This window comes from Heteronotia binoei, chromosome 12 (assembly GCF_032191835.1).
Source record: "Heteronotia binoei isolate CCM8104 ecotype False Entrance Well chromosome 12, APGP_CSIRO_Hbin_v1, whole genome shotgun sequence".
Classification (NCBI taxonomy): domain Eukaryota; kingdom Metazoa; phylum Chordata; class Lepidosauria; order Squamata; family Gekkonidae; genus Heteronotia; species Heteronotia binoei.
This window is the reverse complement of record NC_083234.1, coordinates 7,918,170-7,941,625: the sequence shown is the minus strand read 5'-3', so window position 1 is coordinate 7,941,625 and position 23,456 is coordinate 7,918,170. Positions and strand designations below refer to the sequence as shown.

Sequence of the window (23,456 nt, the reverse complement as noted above, 5' to 3'; positions counted from 1 at the left end):
CAGGTGGGGGCAGGGGATCCCCCGGTTTGGAGGCCCTCCCCCCGCTTCAGGGTCATCAGAAAGTGGGGGGGGGGGGGAGGGATGTCTGCTTTTCCCTATGAAGACCAATTCCCATAGGGTATAATGGAGAATTGATCTGCGGGTATCTGAGGTTGTGTGGACGGGCTGTTTGTTTAGGTAGAGGCACCAAATTTGCAGCCTAGCATCCGGTGCCTCTCCTCAAAATACCCTCCAAGTTTCAAAGGGATTGGACCAGGGGGTCCAATTCTATGAGCCCCAAAGAAGATGCCCCTATCCTTCATTATTTCCAATGGAGGGAAGGCATTTAAAAGGTGTGTGGTCCCTTGAAATTTGATGGCCAAAACTCCCTTTGGAGTTCTGCTTGTGACACCCTTGCTCCTGGCTCCGCCCCCAATGTCTCCTGGCTCCACCCCCAAGCTCCCCAGATATTTCTTGAATTGGACATGGCAACCCTATCTGCAACACGGTTTGTTTACTTCATTTATCCTCACTTTTCTTCCCAGTGGGATCCCAAAACAGCATCTCGCTCGCCCTTATCTCTTAGTTATTGTGGTGTTATCTCCTGTCTTCCCGGCCTCACTTGTTGCGAGGTTATGTTTTATTTTGCAGGTCATACTGAATGAAAGGAAGGGGAGAAAATATCTACTTATCGCTTTTGGAGAGAGAAAAAAAGAACAACCTGTGCTATTATTTCCTACTTCCTCTGCCCTCGTTGTTTGGCTTCCTCTTGCATTATGGCATCAGGGGACAATGAGTCAGGATTTGTTGGTTTTGGACTGGGGTTGCCAATCCCCAGGAGGGGCAGGGGATCCCCCGGTTTGGAGGCCCTTCCCCCGCTTCAAGGCCATCAGAAAGCGGGGGGGAAGGGAGAGAAATGTCTTCTGGGAACTCTATCATTCCTATGGATACTTATTCCCATAGGAAATAATGGAGAATTGATCTATGGGTATCTGGGGCTCTGGGGGAGTTGTATTTTGAGGTAGAGGCACCAGATTTTCAGTATAGCATCCAGAGCCTCTCCCCAAAATGCCCCCCAAGTTTCAAAAGAACTGGACCAGGGGGTCCAATTCTATGAGCCCCAAAAGAAGGTGCCCCTATCCTTCATTATTTCCTATGGAAGAAAGGCATTTTAAAAAGTGTGCGGTCCCGTTAAATGTGATGGCCAGAACTCCCTTTGGAGTTCAGTGATGCTTGTCACACCCTTCTCCTGGCTCCACCCCCAGAGTCTCCTGGCTCCACCCCTAAAGTCCCCAGATATTTCTTGAATTGGACTTGGCAACACCATTTTGGACAGTCGAGAAATGTGACACATGCCCATTCCTGCAGAGCTGGAACGTGCAGCGTTTGGGGGCGTGGCAGGGGTACTCTCCTCTTGCTGGGCCCAGGAAATAGTTCAGGGTCCCTGCAGTTGTGCTATCTCCCCTCCCCACGACACCCTTCACAAACATGCCTTTGCCACTGCAGGGCCAGCCTTGGTGAGAAAGCCAGTGCAGTCCCCAAATCTTTTCAAGCCTGCAGGCACCTTTGGGGTTCTGACATAGCACAATGGGCGTGGCCACAAAATGGCTACCGCAAGAGGCAATGCCAGCCAGAAAACACCTGCAACAGTTTCGCTTCAGTCACACGGCGACAATCGTTGTGCTGAGGGGGCAGCTGCTGCCAAAATGACCTTTTGCAAAACCCACGTGGCCAATCAATTCTTGACGGGCCAGTCAGAAGCACTGCTGAGAAGAAGCTCCACCTGGCTCTACACGCTTTCTAAAAAAGCTTGGCTCAGCAAGCACCACGCCACCCACCGTGGCACCACCACGCTGGAGGCCCCTGGGCTAGAGTGCCGGACTTGGCCCCGGGAGAAGAACTTGCCGTTGAATCGCAACTGACTCGTGGTTTAGTCCTTGTCTTATACCGGAAGAGGTAAGGTACTGTGAAGAGACCTCATTGCCCCTTCCTCCCCTTTCCCACTGTATTCCTCTAGCACTCCTTACAGCTATCCCCCTCCCTCCTCTCCACCACCTTATCCCCCTTCCCATCTCTTCCCCTGGCCAGCCTCTGTTTCCCCCCTCCCTCTCTGATACTTCCTTCTCTCCTCTTCCTTGCGGGTTTTTTTTTTTTTGCCTTACTTATTCCTCCCTCTCCAGTTTCACACTTCCCATCCCATCTGATCCCTTTCCGTTTATTTCCCCCTCCCCGAGTATGAGTACTAACCGAGGCTGAGAACCCTCAGCAAAGTTGCAGAGTAAGATCTGTGCTGTTTAAACGTTACACAAATATGTCTTTACTTGTATGCATGTTTCAGCGAATATTAATATTTCCTTGTTTATTTTCACCGATGGGCAAGAATCAAACTGAGTAGGATAGGTTCATTGGCTTAGGGAAGAAACAAAGAAGTATCGACAGGATCTTTGTTTAGTCTGTCCTTGATTTTATACTAAATTCAGATGTTTAAAGTTTTAAATGGCATTTTCTTTTATAATATGATTGTATTGCCTCCTACTTCCTATTATCTGGATTCTTATGAACAAACGTCTAATAAAGGTTTCAGTTTGCAGTTTCCAACTGACTCATGACAACTCCATCCACAGGGCGTTCCACGCCAGACATGTAGGAATCCAGTGCACCTTTAAGACCAACAAAGATTTATTCAGAACTTAAGCTTTCGTGTGCTCCAAGCACACTTCATCTTTGTTGGTCTTAAAGATGCACTTGACTCTTACTTTGTTCTACTGCTTCAGACCAACACGACTGCCCACTTGGATCTATCTACGTGCCAGAAATAGGCTTCCCAACCCCCCCCCCCCGCCCTGCCGGGGGACCCCTAAATTAGCAGCCTAATCCCCCGCTCCCTAAAAATCTGATAGCGGGGGTGGGGGGGTGGAATGGCGTCGTGTCTCTTTCCTTGCCTGGCTTCAGGATTCTCCCTTCCTCCGAGTCTGCTATTCGCTCCAGTCTGGCCACCGCCGGCCTGCTATTCGCTCCAGTCTGGCCTCCCTTCGCGAGGTGCATGCTGGGACTTGTAGTCCTTGCATCCTCTCACGTCTGCTGAGCATTATTCTCTATGTGGAGATTGATTCTCATAGGGTATAATGGGGAATTGATCTGGAGGTTCCGGGGGCTCTGCGGGAGCTGTTTTTAGGTAGAGGCACCACATTTTTAATATAGTATCTAGTGACTCTCCCCAAAGTATCTCCCAAGTTTCAAAACGATTGGACCAGGGGGTCCAATTCTATGAGCCCCAAAAGAAGGTGCCCCTATCCTTCATTATTTCCTATGGAAGGAAGACATTTAAAAAGGTGTGCAGTTCCTTTAAATGTGATGGCCAGAACTCCCTTGGAGTTCAATGATGCTTGTCACACCCTTGTTCCTGGCTCCACCCCGATGTCTCCTGGCTCCACCCCCAAAGTCCCCAGATATTTCTTGAATTGGACTTGGCAACCCTAGCCAGAAATTATCTGAGGTGACAAAGAAGAAGAAGAAGATGATGATTATGATTATGATGATATTGGGTTTATATTCCACCCTCCGGGGCAGTGGAGAAAAAGAGGCAAAAAGAAAGTTTAAGGTTATCTTCTGGTTCTTATCACTGGCTACATAATGCCCAAAATGCACTCAAATAGCCATCCACCCACCTGTCTGCACAACCGAATCCAGCTTTGAGAAATCTTTATAATGGTTATGCGGGGGGTGGGGTGTGTGATCAAATAAAAATGCTGACCATGTAAACAGGAGGAGGAAGAGGAAGGGGAAGAAGAGAAGAAGAAGATTATGATATTGGATTTATATTCCACCCTCCACCCTGAATCTCAGAGTCTCAGTGAAGATTCTATAATTGTGAATTTTACCTTTATTATTCTTTTTAATTGTTTTGAACACCGGCAGAGGTCATAAAAAAGAGGAGGTGGGGGGAGGAGGAAATTTTGTAGTGTATTGGTTAATACTTTTAAGTATATGTTTGAGGAATACTTTTCAATATATTGCAAAAACAATAAAATTGGTTTATACACAATCTCCTTTACCTCCCCCCCACTACACACACACACACACAAAACAGTCACCCTGTGAGGTGGGTGTGGCTGAGGAAGCTCTTACACAGCAGCTGCCCTTTCAAGGACAACCTCAGTGAGAGCTATGGTTGACCCAAGGCCATCCCAGCAGCTGCAAGGGAAGGAGTGGGGAATCAAACCCGGTTCACCCAGATAAAAGTCCGCGCACTTAACTGCTACACCAAACTGGCAAATGTCTTAGTTAGTTTCCAAACTCTGAGGCCCAGGCAAATCCCTCTTCCATGGAACTTTGCCAGATGAGACTGAGCCGGCCACACACCCTTCACGGAAGAAAGGAGCAGAGGAGAATGTTCTCAGCCACTTTGGGTCCCCATTGGGTGGGGTGGGGTTAGCAATGAAGCACATAAGCCTGCCAGCCAGATAGGGAAATGCTTGGGCACCAGCCAAGGTGACGTGCCCCGTGGGCTGGGTAACACTGCAAGAGCAGGAAAGGTAAACTGTGCAGCACCTCTCCGTATTAACCATACCTCAAACGTCCTTGTGTCAACAGTGCCTGGATGCATTTACAGCAATAAAGAACCACAGTTTAACAATAATCAGTAAGAAATAAACTGTGTAGCATTATATAAGAGGTTTATAATCAATAACCAATCAACAGAAGTCCCAGTCAGTGTTCCCTCTAAGCTGCGTTAGCATGAGCTAGCTCACAGATCTTCAGCCTTCAGCTCACACATTTTTGTGTTCGCTCAGGAAGGCTGACCCCAGAGCACACTCATAGATGCAGTAGCTCACAACTTTAATGCCAGTAGCTCACAAAGTAGAATTTTTGCTCACAAGACACTGCAGCTTAGAGGGAACATTGGTCACAAGGCATAGTCTTAATGGTAAATGTCCATATTTTTGTTGAAGGGAAATTTCAGTTTGCTGTAAGTAATAAAAGTCTAAAAATCAAGAAAGTCTTCTTCAATCATGTCGTAAATTCTGCTATAGAAAAAAAGTCGGGACTGGTTTCGGTGTCCAACCTTCAGCAAATATCAGCTGAAAAAATTGTGGAATGTTTGTCCTAATACTGGAAAGGACTGGTGCTTCAAATAACATGTTTTCTTGTTGGTATGTATGGCGTGAAGCCATGAGGCACTGAATTGCATATTAATCTTTGGCTGATGAAAGTTGGGACACTGAAACCGGTCCCGACTTTTTTTCTATAGCAGAATTTACGATGTGATTGAAGAAGGCTTTCTTGTGAAACCCTTACAAGGCAATGACTCAGCCCTACCCCACCTTCCTGAGTAGATATAAATTACCTGCCTACCATCTTCTCATTTTGACACAGAAAGAATCTAGCCTTCTGTGTTATGCTTCCGAGGCTGCCAGTCACAGCAGCTGGCAAAACATCAGGTTCTACAATGCCAAGACCACGGCCACACAGCCCGGAAAATCTACAACAACTAATGAACTCCAGCCGCAAAAGCCTTCGACGACATACTGATATAGACATTGTTGATGCAAGAACGTTTGGAATATAGTTAATATTGAGAGGTGCTGCACAGTTTAGCATTTCTGCTCGTACTATTCAAACTGTGGTTCTTCTTCTTTGGGTAACACTGCAAGGGCAATGTTCTTGTGGTGCAACAAAGAGTACCTTGGGCTGCTCCTGCTCTGCAGTGCTCGGCAGGCACTTTTGCAAAGTTCAAGATCCTCAAGCAATAGTTGAACCAGATTCCAGTCTAGGAGTACCTTAGAGACTAACACGATTTTGGGGGGGTACAAGCTCTCCAGAACCAAAGTTCCCTTAACCAGGGACAAGTAGGAACATAAGAGAAGCCATGTTGGATCAGGCCAATGGCCCATCCAGTCCAAAGCTCTGTGTCACATAAGAACATAAGAGAAGCCATGTTGGATCAGGCCAATGGCCCATCCAGTCCAACACTCTGTGTCACGTAAGAACATAAGAGAAGCCATGTTGGATCAGGCCAATGGCCCATCCAGTCCAACACTCTGTGTCACATAAGAACATAAGAGAAGCCATGTTGGATCAGGCCAATGGCCCATCCAGTCTAACACTCTGTGTCACATAAGAACATAAGAGAAGCCATGTTGGATCAGGCCAATGGCCCATCCAGTCCAACACTCTGTGTCACATAAGAACATAAGAGAAGCCATGTTGGATCAGGCCAATGGCCCATCCAGTCCAACACTCTGTGTCACATAAGAACATCAGAGAAGCCATGTAGGATTAGGCCAATGGCCCATCCAGTCCAAAGCTCTGTGTCGCATAAGAACATAAGAGAAGCCATGTTGGATCAAGCCAATGGCCCATTCAGTCCAACGCTCTGTGTCACATAAGAACATAAGAGAAGCCATGTTGGATCAGGCCAATGGCCCATCCAGTCCAACGCTCTGTGTCACATAAGAGAAGCCATGTTGGATCAGGCCAATGGCCCATCCAGTCCAAAGCTCTGTGTCACATAAGAACATAAGAGAAGCCATGTTGGATCAGGCCAATGGCCCCTCCAGTCCAACACTCTGTGTCACATAAGAACATCAGAGAAGCCATGTAGGATTAGGCCAATGGCCCATCCAGTCCAAAGCTCTGTGTCGCATAAGAACATAAGAGAAGCCATGTTGGATCAGGCCAATGGCCCATCCAGTCCAACGCTCTGTGTCACATAAGAGAAGCCATGTTGGATCAGGCCAATGGCCCATCCAGTCCAACGCTCTGTGTCACATAAGAGAAGCCATGTTGGATCAGGCCAATGGCCCATCCAGTCCAAAGCTCTGTGTCACATAAGAACACAAGAGAAGCCATGTTGGATCAGGCCAATGGCCCATTCAGTCCAACGCTCTGTGTCACATAAGAACACAAGAGAAGCCATGTTGGATCAGGCCAATGGCCCATTCAGTCCAACGCTCTGTGTCACATAAGAACACAAGAGAAGCCATGTTGGATCAGGCCAATGGCCCATCCAGTCCAAAGCTCTGTGTCACATAAGAACACAAGAGAAGCCATGTTGGATCAGGCCAATGGCTCATTCAGTCCAATGCTCTGTGTCACATAAGAACATAAGAGAAACCATGTTGGATCAGGCCAATGGCCCATTCAGTCCAACACTCTGTGTCACATAAAAACATAAGAGAAGCCATATTGGTTCAGGCCAATGGCCCATTCAGTCCAACACTCTGTGTCACATAAAAACATAAGAGAAGCCATATTGGTTCAGGCCAATGGCCCATTCAGTCCAACGCTCTGTGTCACATAAGAACATAAGAGAAGCCATGTTGGATCAGGCCAATGACCCATTCAGTCCAACGCTCTGTGTCACATAAGAGAAGCCATGTTGGATCAAGCCAATGGCCCATTCAGTCCAACGCTCTGTGTCACATAAGAACATAAGAGAAGCCATGTTGGATCAGGCCAATGGCCCATCCAGTCCAACGCTCTGTGTCACATAAGAGAAGCCATGTTGGATCAGGCCAATGGCCCATCCAGTCCAACGCTCTGTGTCACATAAGAGAAGCCATGTTGGATCAAGCCAATGGCCCATCCAGTCCAACGCTCTGTGTCACATAAGAACATAAGAGAAGCCATGTTGGATCAGGCCAATGGCCCATTCAGTCCAACGCTCTGTGTCACATAAGAGAAGCCATGTTGGATCAGGCCAATGGCCCATTCAGTCCAACGCTCTGTGTCACATAAGAACATAAGAGAAGCCATGTTGGATCAGGCCAATGGCCTATCCAGTCCAACACAGTTACACAGTGGCCAAAAAAACCCAGGTGTCATCAGGAGGTCCATCAGTGGGGCCAGGACACTAGAAGCCCTCCCACTGTTCCCCCCCCAGCAACAAGAATACAGAGAGTTCCATCAATATTCTATGACTAATAGATGAACCTCTGCTCCATATGTTTATCCAAGGCCCCCTTGAAGCTGCCTACGCTTGCAGCCGTCACCACCTCCTGTGGCAGTGAATTCCATGTGTTCACCCTTTGGGTGAAGAAGGACTTCCTTTTATCCATTCTAGCCTGACTGCTCAGCAATTTCATTGAGTGCCCACGAGTTCTTGTAGTTTGAGAAAGGGAGAAAAGTACTTCTACCTTCTCTGTCTCATGCATAATCTTGTAAACCTCTATCACGTCACCCCTCAGTCGACGTTTCTCCAAGCTAAAGAGCCCCAAGATCCCGCCTTCTGACTGGGATTTAAGGACTCAAGGATCTCTATTTTTGGTAGTGTCTGACAAAGCGGTTAAAGCGTCGGACTAAGCACTGGGCAAACCTGGGTTCGAATCCCTACTCTGTCACAGATGCTTGCCGGGTGACCCTGGGCTAGTTGTCTCCTCTCAGCCTAACCTACCTCAGAAGTTTGTGATGAGGATGAAACAGAGGAGAACAGGAGGATGTCAGTCCCTTTGGGTCCCCGTGGGGAGAGAAGGGCGGGATAGAAATACATCAGAGGCATCTAGCTCTGGGAGACCAACACGGCTGCCCTCCTGAAACGATCAGTAGTAGACTGAGATGGGTCGCTCTGTTAAGACTGTCTGCAGGAGCGGAAAAGAAAGAGCCAGCATCCAGGAGCACCTGAAAGACAAACAAAAACTTCTGGCAGGGAAGGAGCTTTCGGTGAGTCGCCGCTGACCTCTTCAGATGCAGCTAGATGCGTGCTCGGCGTATCTGAAGAAGTGAGCAGCGACTCAAGAAAGTTCCTGACCTGCCACGAGTTTTGTGGGTCTTTCAGATGCTCCCGCTCTTTTCTAGCACTTGGAAAGTTTATGGGTCTCTCCGATCCCCTTTCAAGGTCCTTCCTCGAAGGGAGGGGGAATTCCAGCTTCAGCCTCCTGCAGACTCCTTTCTCTGATGCCGAGTCTAAAACATCAGCCTCGGCCTCAGACTGCGGAGAAGGTGGCCAAGAGAAGGGGCACCAAGCCTATTCCTGCAGACTGGTGCTCCATTAGGGTAGCCAAGCACCCCTGGCCACTGACTGGAAGCGGGAGGTAGAGACAGGCCGGTCCTGCTACGAGGCAAACTAGGTGACTGTGTAGGGCGCTGGCCTCCTGGGGGCGCCGAATTGGGTGCCCCCCCCCACATGACTTGCAGTGTCTCCTCTAAGCTGAGTTAGCGTGAGCTAGCACAGTTTTTTCACTTCCGGCTCACGCATTTTTTGTCTTAGCTCAGGGGGAAAAACGGCCCCCGGGGCAAATTAATTCATGCAGTAGCTCAATCACTCGCTCACAGCTTTAATGCCAGTAGCTCACGAAACAGAATTTTTGCTCACCGGACTCCACAGCTTAGAGGCAGCATTGGTGACTTGGTGAATTATCAGTGTGTGTGTGTGTGTGTGTGGGAGGGGAGAACGCCAGAAGTGGGGCCAGGTCTAGACTGTCTGGCACACACACCCCTGCACTGATAACGCCACTGAGTCACACCCAGAAGGTATTGGATTTATATCCCGCCCTACACTCTGAATCTCAGAGTCTCAGACCGGTCACAATCTCCTTTCCCTTCCTCCCGCCCCTCACAACAGACACCCTGTGAGGTGGGTGGGGCTGAGAGGGCTCTCACAGCAGCTGCCCTTTCAAGGACAACCTCTGCCAGAGCTATGGCTCACCCAAGGCCGTTCCAGCAGGTGCAAGTGGAGGAGTGGGGAATCAAACCTGGTTCTCCCAGATAAGAGTCTGCACATTTAACCACTACACCAAACTGGCTCTCACCAGGACAGCTCTGCCAGAGCTATGGCTGACTCAAGGCCGTTCCAGCAGCTGCAAGTGGAGGAGTGGGGAATCAAACCTGGTTCTCCCAGATAAGAGTCTGCACACTTAACCACCACACCAGACTGGCTCTCACCAGGACAGCTCTGCCAGAGCTATGGCTGACCCAAGGCCGTTCCAGCAGCTGCAAGTGGAGGAGTGGGGAATCAAACCTGGTTCTCCCAGATAAGAGTCTGCGCACTTCACCACTACATCAAACTGGCCGGCACCCTAGGCCAAGAAGATATTGGATTTATATCCCGCCTTATACTCTGAATCTCAGATCGGTCACAATCTCCTCTACCTTCCTCCCACCCCCCACAACAGACACCCACCTGTGAGGTGGGTGGGGCTGTGAGGACTCTCCCGGCAGCTACCCTTTCAAGGACAACCTCTGCCAGAGCTCTGGCTGACCCAAGGCCATCCCAGCAGGTGCAAGTGGAGGAGTGGGGAATCAAACCCGGCTTTCCCTGATAAGAGTCCGCGCACTTCGCCACTACACCAAACTGGCCGGTACCCTAGCCAAGCGCCTGGTTTGCATAGCGGCAGGGCCAGCCCTGGCCAGAAGATAGCCTCGCCTAGGGTGCCAGGCAGTGGGTATGTCGAGCTGGCAGATCGGGGTTGGGAGCTTTGGGGGTGGCACCTGGGCAGGGCACGGGCCTCAGCAGGGTGCAAGGCCATCAGGTCCCCCCTCCAAAGCATCCCCTTTCTCCCGGGGAGCTGATCTCTGCACTCTGGGGGGGAGCTCTAATTCCGGGGGAGCCGCAGGTCTCACCTGGAGGCTGGCCCCCCTAGGATGGAGGCGTGCGTGCGCGGCTTGGAGGGCTTCTCCTTCCCCCGTCCCGCCCCAAATCCCGCAGCAGCAGGAGAGCGAAGCGGCTTACCTGCCTCCCGCCGCCGCCTCGCTCGAAGCCATCTGCAGCAGCAGCAGCAGCTCCAGGTTACCCGGCAAGCGTCTGCCGGGATGCAGGACTCAGCGCCGGCTTAAAAGCTGCCCGGGGCGGGGATCGCGGCTCTCTCCGCCTCCTCGCTCCCCGGACCACGACCCCGGCCGCCCCGCCCATGCTCTACCCCCCCCCCGCCCGCCCCCGGGCGGAATGCAGCGGCCCAGGAAACTGCAGGCGCGCAAGAGAGCCTGCCCCGGCGCTCCCAGCAGGCGCGGGTGGGTTGCGAACAGGCGGCGGAGAGGCGAGGCAAAGGGCCCGCACGGCACGCCTGCAGAGCTCCTCTTCCTCTTCGCCCCGGGGCGTCGAGACAGACGGCCGCGTGGCTTCGCGCAGCCCTGCCCGCCGGGGGAGCTCCCAAGTGGGGAAGGGAAGGGAAGGCAGGCGGCGCCGCCGAAAGGAGCCGTCTGGAACGCGCGTGCAGGCGCGCGCCGGCTCTGGCCCGGGCAGGTTTGCTGCAAGAAGCAGGTGCCGGCGGTGGCGGGCTGGCCAGGGGGTCTGCTTGTCCGATGGCAAGGGGGCCGCTGATGAAGTGGGGCCCCTGAAACTTTAGGCGTGGTGTATTGGGGAGGGACGGTGGCTCAGTGGTAGAGCGTCTGCTCGGGAAGCAGAAGGTCCCAGGTTCAATCCCCGGCATCTCCAAAAAAGGGTCCAGGCAAATAGGTGTGAAAAGCCTCAGCTTGAGACCCTGGAGAGCCGCTGCCAGTCTGAGAGGGCAGTACTGACTTTGATGGACCGAGGGTCTGATTCAGTAGAAGGCAGCTTCAGATGTTCATATCAGTGTAATGATTTGTATTGACACACTCAGGATAGGGCTATTGGCTGCATATCTCATGACATATGCTTTATCCATTTTCACTATAATTCCTTTTTTCTATGGCAAACTATGAACAGATGAAGCTGCCTTCTACTGAATCAGAGCTTTGGTCCATCAAAGTCAGTCTTGTCTTCTCAAACTGGCAGCGGCTCTCCAGGGTCTCAAGCAGAGGTTTTTCACACCTATTTGCCTGGACCCTTTTTTGGAGATGCCGGGGATTGAACCTGGGACCTTCTGCTTCTCAAGCAGATGCTCTACCACTGAGCCACCGTCCCTCCCCGAATGGTGTTTACATGTTAAAAAGTAAATTAGGTGGACCAGAACGCCACTATCCAATGTATTTCTCTTTTAGCTGTATTGACACACTCAGACAGGGACTTTGGTTGCTTATCCCATTACATATGTTGAACCCATCTCCCATCATCGTTGACTGACAATCTCACGTTTTGACATACTGCTGTTTTGTTGCTTTCGCATGCTCATGCGACTCAGATCAAAGGTTTGCTCAATTTGTTAATTTTACTGTTCTGTCATTGTACCCTTACATTCTAAACCCCTGCCTACCAGATAATTTTACTTCACTGTCATTGGTTCTTAAATCTGTACCACGTTGCATTCTGGGCCACTGCCTACCAGCTCTGTATGGCTCTGCTCAGCTCTGTATGGCTTTGCTCACTGTGCTGGATTCCTCGTCTGATGAAGTGTGCTTAAGAGCACACGATAGCTTACGTTCTAAATAAAAATTGGTTGGACTTTAAGGTACCACTTGACTCCTGCTTTATTAGACAACATAACAAAGCAGGAGTCAAGTGGCACCTTTAAGACCAACTAATTTTTATTGAGAACGTAAGCTTTCGTGTGCTCTTAAGCACGCTTCATCAGACGAGGAATCCAGCACAGTGAGCAAAGTCATACATACATACATTGCTCACTGTGCTGGATTCCTCGTCTGATGAAGCGTGCTTAAGAGCACACGAAAGCTGACGTTCTCAATAAAAATTGATTGGTCGTAAAGGTGCCACTTGACTCCTGCTTTGTTCAGCTGCTTCAGACCAACATGGCTGTCCGCTTGGATTTATTAGACTATGTTAAAAATGTTAATGTCCTTTTAGTAGCTTGAAAATATAATAGAAGTCCCAGTGTTATTACTGCCATGCAACTAAAATTGACATTGTATTTAGGGTTGCCAGCCTCCAGGTGGGGCCTGGAAATCTTCCACTTTTACAACTGATCTCCAGCTGGCAGAGATCAGCTCCCCTGGAGAAAATGCCATCTGTATTTACATTTAATATCTACTGCATACTGCCAGTAAAATATACAATGTACATGTAATTACTAATTACATTTATTTCACAAAAGTTCTAATTGTACCTTTTTTAAACGTAAGTATTTTTTGAACATTTTATTTATTTCTTATAAAAATTAAATGATAGCCTTATAGTTGTGGGTGTCTCCTGGCAACCATATATTTAAACCCAGTCTGCCATTGAGTGCCGGGTGAAATCATGGGGCATGACTTAGCCTCCTACCTGCTGACAGACAGTTCTCCTGGTTTCAGCCGCCGTCCAGTTGTCCTTCATGATAGATTTATCAGGTGGTTGTTCCTCTGTAAGAAGATGATATTGGATTTATATCCCGCCCTATACTCTGAATCTCAGAGTTTCAGAGCGGTCACAATCTCCTTTACCTTTCACCCCCCCCCCCACAACCCTGTGAGGTGGGTGGGGCTGAGAGAGCTCTCACACAAGCTGCCCTTTCAAGGACAACCTCTGCCAGAGCTATGGCTGACCCAAGGCCATTCCAGCAGCTGCAAGTGGAGGAGTAGGGAATCAAACCCGGTTCTCCCAGATAAGAGCCCGGGCACTTAGCCTCTACACCAGACTGGCTCTCTCCAGTAAGTGACAGAACAACATATCGACAGAACAAAGTTTGAGACCAATGGCACCTTTTAAGACCAAGGAAGTTTAATTCTGACTATGTGCTTTCATGCATACATGCACACGAAAGCTTCTTTTGCCCAGAATTAAAATTCCTTGGTCTTAAAGGTGCCCTCAGAGTCAAAACCTCGTCTTGACCTTCATGTGAGCCAAAGTGGTGCAGCAATTTGGGAAACCCAGGTTCGAATCCCCACTTTGCCATGGAAGCCGCTTGGTTTATCTTGGGCCACTCATCAACAACCAGCCTAACCCACTTCACAGCTTCTGAAGAAGTGAGCAGCGACTGGCCACAAATTTTGCTAGTCTTCAAGAAGCCACTGGACTCCGGCTCTTTTGGACCGCTACAGACAGACAGCCTTGGCTACCCATCTCAAACTACCTCACGGGGTTGTTGTGAGGTTCAAAAAGAGAAGGGAGTGAACTTCTTTAGGTCCCTAGTGGAGAGAAAGAAGAAAAACGAGGGGGTCCCAGCAAGAGAGGAGCAGGGGTGGGTTGCTCTTGCCTTGCCCGACTATGACTCAACCCCGTTTGTCTCCCATGTTCTGTGGCTGAGCTGGGCTATATGAGCTACCTACTGGGAGACGGTGGGAGGGGGGCGGTATAAGTGAAGGGAATAAATATATCAGAAGGGTTTAAACCTCACAAGAGCCCTTCATCGTTCTGTATGCTAACTGACTACCCACCCTCTGCACAGATGAAGAAGATGAAGAAGATATTGGATTTATATCCCGCCCTCCACTCCGAAGAGTCTCAGAGCGGCTCACAATCTCCTTTACCTTCCTCCCCCACAACAGACACCCTGTGAGGTGGGTGGGGCTGGAGAGGGCTCTCCCAGCAGCTGCCCTTTCAAGGACAACCTCTGCCAGAGCTCTGGCTGACCCAAGGCCATTCCAGCAGGTGCAAGTGGAGGAGTGGGGAATCAAACCCAGTTCTCCCAGATAAGAGTCCGCACACTTAACCACTACACCAAACTGACTATTTCTGTTTTCATTCCATTGTATCTGAAGACGTGTGGATGCACACAAGTAAAGCTTATTAAATCTTGGAATAAGCAGGGTTGGCTTGGGTTGGTATTTGGTTGGGAGACCACCAGTGAAGGCCACTGTTGCTACACAAGGTTGGGTTGCTAATCCACAGTTGGGGGCAGGGGATCCCCTGGTTTGGAGGCTCTCCTCTGCTTCGCAGCTATCAGAAAGTGTGTGGGGGGATGTCTGCTGAGCACTCCATTATACCCTACAGAGACCAGTCCCCATAGGGTATAATGGAGAACTGATCCGTAGATAGCTGGGACTCTGTGAGGTCTGTTTTTTGAGGTAGCTGCACCAAAATTTTCAGCATATCAAATCAAATCAAATTTTATTCTTATATCCCGCCCTCCCCCGCCAAAAGGCGGGCTCAGGGCGGCTCACAGACATGGCGCGCCATGATTTAGTTAAAACAGATAAACAATACTTTAAATATGGTACAGTTACATAAATTAATTAAAATAAATAAAAATAGGTGCTATAAATTCTATCAATCCCAGTTACATCGTATCATACATCAGTTTCAATTATACATAAGATGGCTAAAGTTGCAATAATTTAATCAGTTCGGTCTGGTCCTAATTCAAATGCGAGCTGAAAAAGAGAGGTTTTGCAAGCCCTGCGGAACTGGTTCAGGTCCCGCAGGGCTCGCACTCCCTCTGGAAGTTGGTTCCACCAATGAGGGGCCATTAATGAAAAGGCTTGCTCCCGTGTTATCTTCAGTCTGGCCTCTCTTGGCCCAGGGATTTGTAGGAGGTTTTGGGAGCTCGATCTCAACGCTCTCCTGGGGATATATGGGGAGAGGCGGTCCCTAAGGTAGGCAGGTCCTCGACCATATAGGGCTTTAAAGGTGATAACCAGCACCTTATAGCATCTGCGGCCTCTCCTAGAACCCCGCCCCAAGTTTCAAAAGTGGACCCCCTGGTCCAGTCCTGTGAGCCCCAAAAGAAGGTGCCTCCATCCCCCAGGATTTCCAACGGAGGGGAGGCATTTAAAAGGAATGCGGTTCCTTTAAATGCGATGGCCAGAACTCCCTTCAAAATTCAGTTGTGCTTATTTATTTTATTTATTAGACTTATACCCAGGTTTGTTACAACCTTGCTCCTGCCTCCAACCCCAAAGTCTCCTGGCTGCACCCCCGAGTCCACAGATATTTCCCAAGTCAGACCTTGTCACCCTATCAGGTGGTCTCTTACCTTGAGAACCCTGTTGTGCTGGGGTCACCTCAAGTCGGTTGCATCTTAACAACACTTTCTACCAACATTGTTCTTTTGTTTTTTACTGTTTGGGTATCTTTAGGATAGCAGCCCTGTGGCGCAAAGTGGTAAAGCTGCAGTATTGCAGTCCAAGCTCTCTGCTCACGACCTGAGTTCAATCCCCACAGAAGCTGGGTTCAGGTAGCTGGCTCATGGTTGCCTCAGCTTTCCATCCTACTGAGGTTGGTAAAGTGAGTACCCAGCTTGCTGGGGGGGAAGTGTAGTTGACTGAGGAAGGCAATGACAAAGCACCCCGTAATGTTGTGAAAGCAATGTTGGAAACGACTGGTGTTGCACCTTTATCTTTTTTTAATCTTCAGAGAAGGTAATAATGCCTTGATCTTTGTACAGTTTATTTTTTGCTGCTTGTATTTTGCTAGTTTTTAATTATTATTGTAAGCTGCCCTATGAAAGTCAGTTGGGGTCGAAATGCCTTAATACCGAACTCTCTTATTAAGACAGCAGTCCTAAACAGGTCTACTCAGAATCCAACTCAGTTCTATTCAGTGTGGCTTAATCCCAAGAAGCGTTCTTAGGACCATAACGTTAGTAGCGATTGTCAGAGATCTGTGCTGGAGAGGCTAAAAGGATTACACTGTCCAAACAAGTGTTTTGCATCACTGTGGTTATGGAGATGGTTCTTAGTTCACAGGGGTGGGAGTGTTACTGGAAGCCAAGGCTGTTTTCCAGGGTATAAAGTACTGGCAAGAAGGAACTGAAATTCATTCAGGAGAGGAAGTTGAAGCTGGTTTTGTGTATACTGCAATTGGCTGGTCGCCCTTTGTTTCCAGCAAATATCAGTCTGTTGTGAGCAGACCAACGGAGAGCATGGGAAATTGATGTGCAGAGTGGAAGTGTTTTTTTGTGTGTCTTTGTGAGAGGCCTGTTTTTGTGAGAGGCCTGTGATTCATCTTCCCTCTTGACTTACAGTGATATTTCAGCTGTGATGGACCATCTGTATGTTCTCTACCATAGTTCTAGGCTAATGAAAGTTACTCTGGGTTGATGGAAAAGCTCAATTATAACTGGCTGTAAAGTTAATATCTTTTGAAAAGACCCTTATGAAAACGAACTTTACATCAGGGAATTTGCCATCTGTTTTTTTAGCATTCATAAGAGTTTGTGCCAGATATTTTGTTAGAACTTCGAATTTGCCTTACAATTCTAATTATACTGGGAGGACAACTTTATCCACAGATTAATGGAGTAGCAAACTATTCAGCTGAGAGACTATTAAAAACCCATTTGAAACCATCATGAAAATACTGGAGGGGCTGCTATACCACTATATTAAATTTTCAAATTATTTTAAAATGCTGCTTTCATATTCATTTACCTCAACGAGCATTGCTTACTCTTTGATGGAAGTATTTACCACTAATTCTTCTTCAGGACTACTACATCTAATTCTTCAGGACTGTTATAGCTTTAGTGTTATGGTTCAGTTTCTGGTTTTCCTTCCTTTTTTCCTTCCAAATATAATTAACTTTTCAGAGCATTTTATTAGCTACATTCTCAGTTGCTTAAAAAATGCTCTTTTAGCCAGTTAGTAACATGGGATTGCAACTAATACATAGCATAACAGTTCATTTGTCTGTTTTATGGCACAGGATACTATATAGCTTGACTGACCCCAGGGCCTAAGCACCATTTTTTCTATGTCCACTGCAAACATATACTTCATCCCCCCAGTTCATGAAAGAAAAAGACTTCTATTTTATTTCTGAAATGTCACAAATAGACCATATAATAACAGGCTGGCAGCCCAGACCAAACCTCTTTGGACCCCTGGAAAAGTTGCAAAATGTTTCTTGTTTCCCTTCCATTCTCAGTCCATGAGGGTGCAATCTTATATAAAAAAGATTAAACAAAATATGTACCTTTAATGTTAACAGAGCACTTAAATCATTCTTTTTTTAAAAAGAAGCCTTTTTAAGGCCATACAGGTCCAACATGGTGCAGTATACTTTACATACAATGCAGAATATTCTTAGCAGCTCTGACTGGAAACAACGAAATTGGACCAGACATGTTTTGGATACAAAAGCCATCTTCAGTGGTTCCACTTTCATACCACATACACACTATATGTGACAAGGGCGTCACTGTGCCAATCCTAGGGTTGCCAAGTCCAATTCAAGAAATATCTGGGGACTTTGGGGGTTGAGCCAGGAGACATTAGGGGTGGAGCCAAGATCAAGGCTGTGACAAGCATAATTAAACTCCAAAGGGAGTTCTGGCCATCACATTTAAAGGGACGGCACACCTTTTCAATGCCTTCCTTCCATAGGAAATCATGAAGGATAGGGGCACCTTCTTTTGGGGCTCATAGAATTGGACCCCTGGTCCAATCTTTTTGAAACTTGGGGGGTATTTTGGGGAGAGGCACTAGATGCTATATTGAAAATTTGGTGCATCTACCCCAAAAAACAGCCCCCTCAGAGCCCCAGATACCCGCAGATCAATTCTCCATGATTTTCTATGGGAATAAATCTCCATAGGGAATAATAGAGTTCCCAGTAGACATTTCCCTCCCCTCCCCCCACTTTCTGACGACCCTGAAGCGGGGGGAGGGCCTCCAAACCGGGGGATCCCCTGCCCCCACCTGGGGATTGGCAACCCTAGCCAATCCCCAGGTGGGGCAGGGAGAAAGGTTACAAAACCTCCGCAATAACCAGCCTCTTATAGTATACAAAAATTATTTACTATAATTGTTACTAATAAAGATACTACTATTAACCATAGAATTATACAAAAATAATTGTTAAAGGAACATCACCCCATCACCCAAAATCTCTCAGAAAACAAATCATTGTCCAATTTTGGTATCCAATGGGTGCAGGTGGAAATTCCAGTGGTGACGTTTTCCACAGAGACTGGCACTCCAGACGATTTTTCTGTACAGCAAGGCACAAGAAGTAATCTGCTATGCGGTTGTACTTAATCCCACGTTTTGCGTTTGCTTCGAAGAGCTGTACACAAATAAATAGCAGTTAACGACAAACCAAGAAGCATAGACCAATACCTTCCAGAAAATATTTTACCATTCAAATGCTGACGTTTGTAGTCACTTTCCAACAGTATGGTCAATTTCCTAGTCTGCTTCCCCATACTCTTTTCTACAAACCCACAGGTGTATGTAATTTAAATGTTCTATAAAGGTACAGCAATATACACTATAGTGTTTACTCCCCAGATACAATAGAGATTGGTTATTGCGGAGGTTTTATAACCTTTTCCCTGATCCATTATCCACTTTGCTCTTTGTTGGTTGCACAATCCCAAGGTGGGGGCAGGGGATCCCCCAGTTGGGAGGCCGTCCCCTGCTTCAGGGGCATCGGGAGGGGGGGAAATGTCGGCTGGACACTCCATTATTCCCTACGGAGATCGATTCCCCTAAGGTATAATGGAAAATTGATCTGTGGGTATCTGGGGCTCTGGGAGGGCTGTTTTTTGAGGTAAAAGCACCAAATTTGCAGCACAGCATCCAGTGCCTCTCCTCAAAACACCCTCCAAATTTCAAAAGGATCGGACCAGGGGGTCCAATTCTATGAGCCCCCAAAGAAGGTGCCCCTATCCTTCATTATTTCCAAAGGAGGGAAAGCATTTAAAGGGTATGTGGTCCCTTTAAATGTGATGGCCAGAACTCCCTTTGGAATCCCGTTATGCTTGTCACAACCTTGCTCCTGGCTCCACCCCCCAAAGTCTCCTGGCCCCACCCCCAAAGTCCCCATTTACGAAATTGGGTGTACAGATGTGATGCTTTACTGGATAGCTTTACCATTTCCAAGTGCAAATTTCCCCCTTGGTTTAAGCTAATAAAGAGATCACATTAGTTCTTCTCAAAACCTCAGAAAGGCATTCACTTCTTTACGTTTTCAGCCAATGCCAACGGCTTTGCTCACGGGAAGATATTCTCAAATACCGATGGCACTATGTGTTTGTATATGCGGTGCTTCAGTTCCAGAGGATATATTTCATTACACTTTATTTTGTCCTATGTATGCAGAAGTTAGAACTAAATTCCTTGAAAACCTGTTAAAGGGACAAAATTTTTCCTCTGATCTCGGCAAGCTGGGTTCTTTTACTATCTCATACTGACCCATTCGTTACCTACGGAGTGTTGCTGTTTGCCCTGGCTGCAAAAGAAATTAGGGCCAAGATTGCCGTTTCAGTAAATAAATCTTATGACTAACTGGCTTTATTCTAGCTGTTCATAATTTTATCATATATTAATATTTGTAATTAATTAGGTTTACTATGGTTGAGCCTAATGGTAATTGCAGTTCCGTAATTCAACATTACTTGCTTTTATATCTTATCTTGTAACTGATTTATTTTTATGATGCTTTTAGTCTTTTTTAATCATGAAGTTCTTAATTTTTTATTGCGGTGGCCTTTGGCTATAAACAATAAATATTTCTGCTCTTCTCTTTCTGCTCACATAAAATAAACATAAGATGTTTGAGAGCCGCAAGACAAGGAAGCAAAGAAGGAAGGCAGGAAGGGAAAGGAAAGGTCCTCTGTGCAAGCACAAGTCATTTCCAACTCTGGGGTGACATTGCTTTCACAACGTTTTGACGGCAGACTTTTTACGGGGTGGTTTGCCATTGCCTTCCCCAGTCATCTACACTTTTCCCCCAGCAAGCTGGGGACTCATTGGACCAACCTCGGAAGGATGGAAGGCTGAGTCAACCTGGAACCGGCTACCTGAACCAGCTTTTGCTGGGATCGAACTCAGGTCGTGAGCAGAGGGCTCCGACTGCAGTACTGCAGCTTTACCACTCTGGGCCATGGAGCTCTTAAAGGAAAAGTCCCCTGTGCAAGCACCAGTCATTTCCGACTCTGGGGTGACGTTGCTTTCACAACGTTTTTCATGGCACACTTTTTACAGGCTTGCCACTGCCTTCCCCAGTCATCTACACTTTCCCCCCAGCAAGCTGGGGACTCATTTGACCGACCTCAGAAGGATGGAAGGCTGAGTCAACCTGGAGCCGGCAACCTGAACCAGCTTCCGCTGGGATCGAACTCAGGTCGTGAGCAGAGGGCTCCGACTGCAGAATTGCAGCTTTAATACTCCGTGCACGAAGGCAGGCAAATAGATGGTGGTGGGAGGGAGGGAAAGGTGGAAAGAAAGCAACTTTAACTTGAAATACATTCTCCAAGCCAGCAGATGGGGGCTTTGAGAGCCACACAATATGTGTGAAAGAGTGGTCTCATGCCACAGTTTTGCCACCCCTGTCCTAGACAAAGGGAACCAGAGATGGGCTGCCTGCAACAATAAATTATTTTTTCTTAATTCACTATTGCAGCCTTCCTATGCACACTGTGGGTGAAAGGAATTCCTTGCTGTAGTCAGTATGAACGCGTTTATTTGGTTTTGTTTTTGCGTTGCCAGCCTCCAGGAGGGGCCTGGAGCTCTCGCCCGCCCCGCCCCTTTAAAACGGCTCTGCGCCCTCGAGAGATGCTTTTCCCGCCTTTTTCTCTTTCCGTTTGCGGCCAGAAGCGCCGCCAGGCTCGCGACAGCCGTTGACAGTTTGCCTGAGGGGAAGGGAAGGGAGCGCGCGTGCCACCAAGGTCTCGAGCGCTACGCATGCGCGTGATGCCGGTCTAGCGCGTGCGGCTGGGGAGGGAGGGCGGGGCTGCGCTGAGGGACCCGTGAGGGGGGCGGGGAAGGCGGGAAAGTGGCGCGACGTCTCTGTCAGGCGCATTCACACGAGGCAGGTGCGAGAAAGGGTGTTCCCTTCCGCCCAAGTCAACAGGGAAACGCGCCATGTGGGGATTATAGCAAGGCTGCGGCGCTTAGACTCTTCCTGAGCGGGGTTGCATACATATAAGCCTGCGTGGAAACATTCCTCATGGTTGCCAAGTCCAGTTCAAGATATATCTGGGGACTTTGGGGGTAGAGCCAGGAGACGTTGGGGGCGGAGCCAGGAGTGAGGTTGTGACAAGCCTAACTGAACTCCAAAGGGAGCTCTGGCCATCACATTTAAAGGGACCGCGCACCTTTTAAATGCCTTCCCACCATTGCGATTAATGAGGGACAGGGGCACCTTCTTTGGGGGCACATAGAATTGGACCCCCTGGTCCAATTCTTTTGAAACTTGGAGGATATCTTGTGGAAAGGCACTGGATGCTATGCTGAAAGCTTGGTGCCTCTAGCTCAAAAAACACCCCCCCCCAAGCCCCAGATACCTGCAGATCAATTTTCTATTATACTTGATGGGAACTGATCTCCATAGGGAACAATGGATTGCCCGGCAGACATTTCCCTCTCCCCCCCCCCCCCCGGCTTTCTGATGGCCCTGAAGCAGGGGGAGGGCCTCCAAATTCGGATTCCCTGCTCCCACCAGGGGATTAGCAAACCAAAGGGAATGAATCACACAGTAAAGTTAGGAAGCATGGGAGACCTGTGTTCTACAAAAAAGTCAACTTCGGTAAAACTTAGAAGAATATGCTGTACTTTGCTCAGTACAAAGAATTTTTTAAAGACTTGCTATTGAAGGAATATCTCATACTATTTTAGAACATATAATGTATATATCCAAAATTATAAATCAAAATTACGATAAAGCATTTGCCATTTCTCATCGTGAAAGAGTCCATGTCGAGTAAAGACTGCAAGGAGTGCAAAGTCCTAGTAGGTGCGCTTTGGCCTATCCTGATGGATGACGATGTTGTCTGCGATGTCAAAAGCTACTTTGCAGTACATTGAAGACTCAACACATGAGGCATTGTCTTTATAATGAAGTGTAAATGCTAACACCATCTCATGGATTGCTGCTGCCTTTTCCCTGGAAGGTTAGATGCTGAACCTGAAGCTCAAATACTTTGGCCACCCAATGAGAAGGGAGCCCTCCCTGAATAAGACCCTGATGCTGGGAAAGACGGAAGCCCAAAGAAGAAGGGGACGGCAAAAGATGAGGTGGCTGGACAGCGTTACTGATGTAACAAACACGAATTTGAGCAGACTTCGGAGGATGGTGGAAGACAGGAGGGCCTGGCGTGACTTGGTCCATGGGGTCGCAAAGAGTTGGACTCGACTGTGCGACTGAACAACAACAACAAGAAAAATTATAACACGCTCCCTAGGTTTAAAAAGCCATGTTTCGGTTGTAGACCTTCATCTTGATCAATTCACTTCATATTATCTGGAACTAAATACATACCGTAATTGCATGTGCCATTATATATTTAAAAAGCAACACTACTCTTGCTCAAACAACACATAACTTACCCAATGCTCACAACAATACGCACGCAACTAGTCAGTTTCTTTATCTGGCATTAGCGGTTCTCAGACAAAAAACACCAAGCCATGCTCTTAAGTAATGTCAGCTGTTACAAGAGGCAGCCTTAAGGGAACATCAACAGATTCCAAAGCCAAAGAAAACACGTTATTAATTTTTTACAGAAAGGGTGTTAGATCCAAGGAGGCATTAAGGCCATGTGGAGTTACTGTATTGAACTTCTGAATAAAGTAAGATTCTTTCTGTAATAGAATCCTATGTAAGTCTTTAACATCATGAGAATTATTAATTTGTCGTTTGTAAACAATACCACCCTTCAGCTCAGGGGTGTCAAACTCATTTGTTATGAGGGCCAGATCTGACATAAATGAGACCTTGTTGGGCCGGGCCATGTTGGGTTGGGCCAAGCCATGTCGCACTGGGCCGTGTGTGTACCTATTTAAGATTAGGTAGCAGAGATATA

General features: G+C 47.9%; 1 protein-coding gene across 2 annotated transcripts in view; it reads right to left on the bottom strand.

Moving 5' to 3' along the window:
* Positions 1-10,750, bottom strand: part of LOC132580246 (interleukin-18-like) — a 22,198-nt gene extending 11,448 nt beyond the window's left edge. Inside the window, exon 1 of one of the 2 annotated variants that reach the window (XM_060250952.1) lies at positions 10,649-10,750. In XM_060250952.1, the coding sequence (XP_060106935.1) occupies positions 10,649-10,680 (32 nt within the window). In that variant the 5' untranslated portion in view covers positions 10,681-10,750. The remainder of the gene's footprint in view (positions 1-10,648) is intronic. The other variant, XM_060250953.1, reaches the window with a different exon arrangement.
* Positions 10,751-23,456: the final 12,706 nt, after the last annotated feature.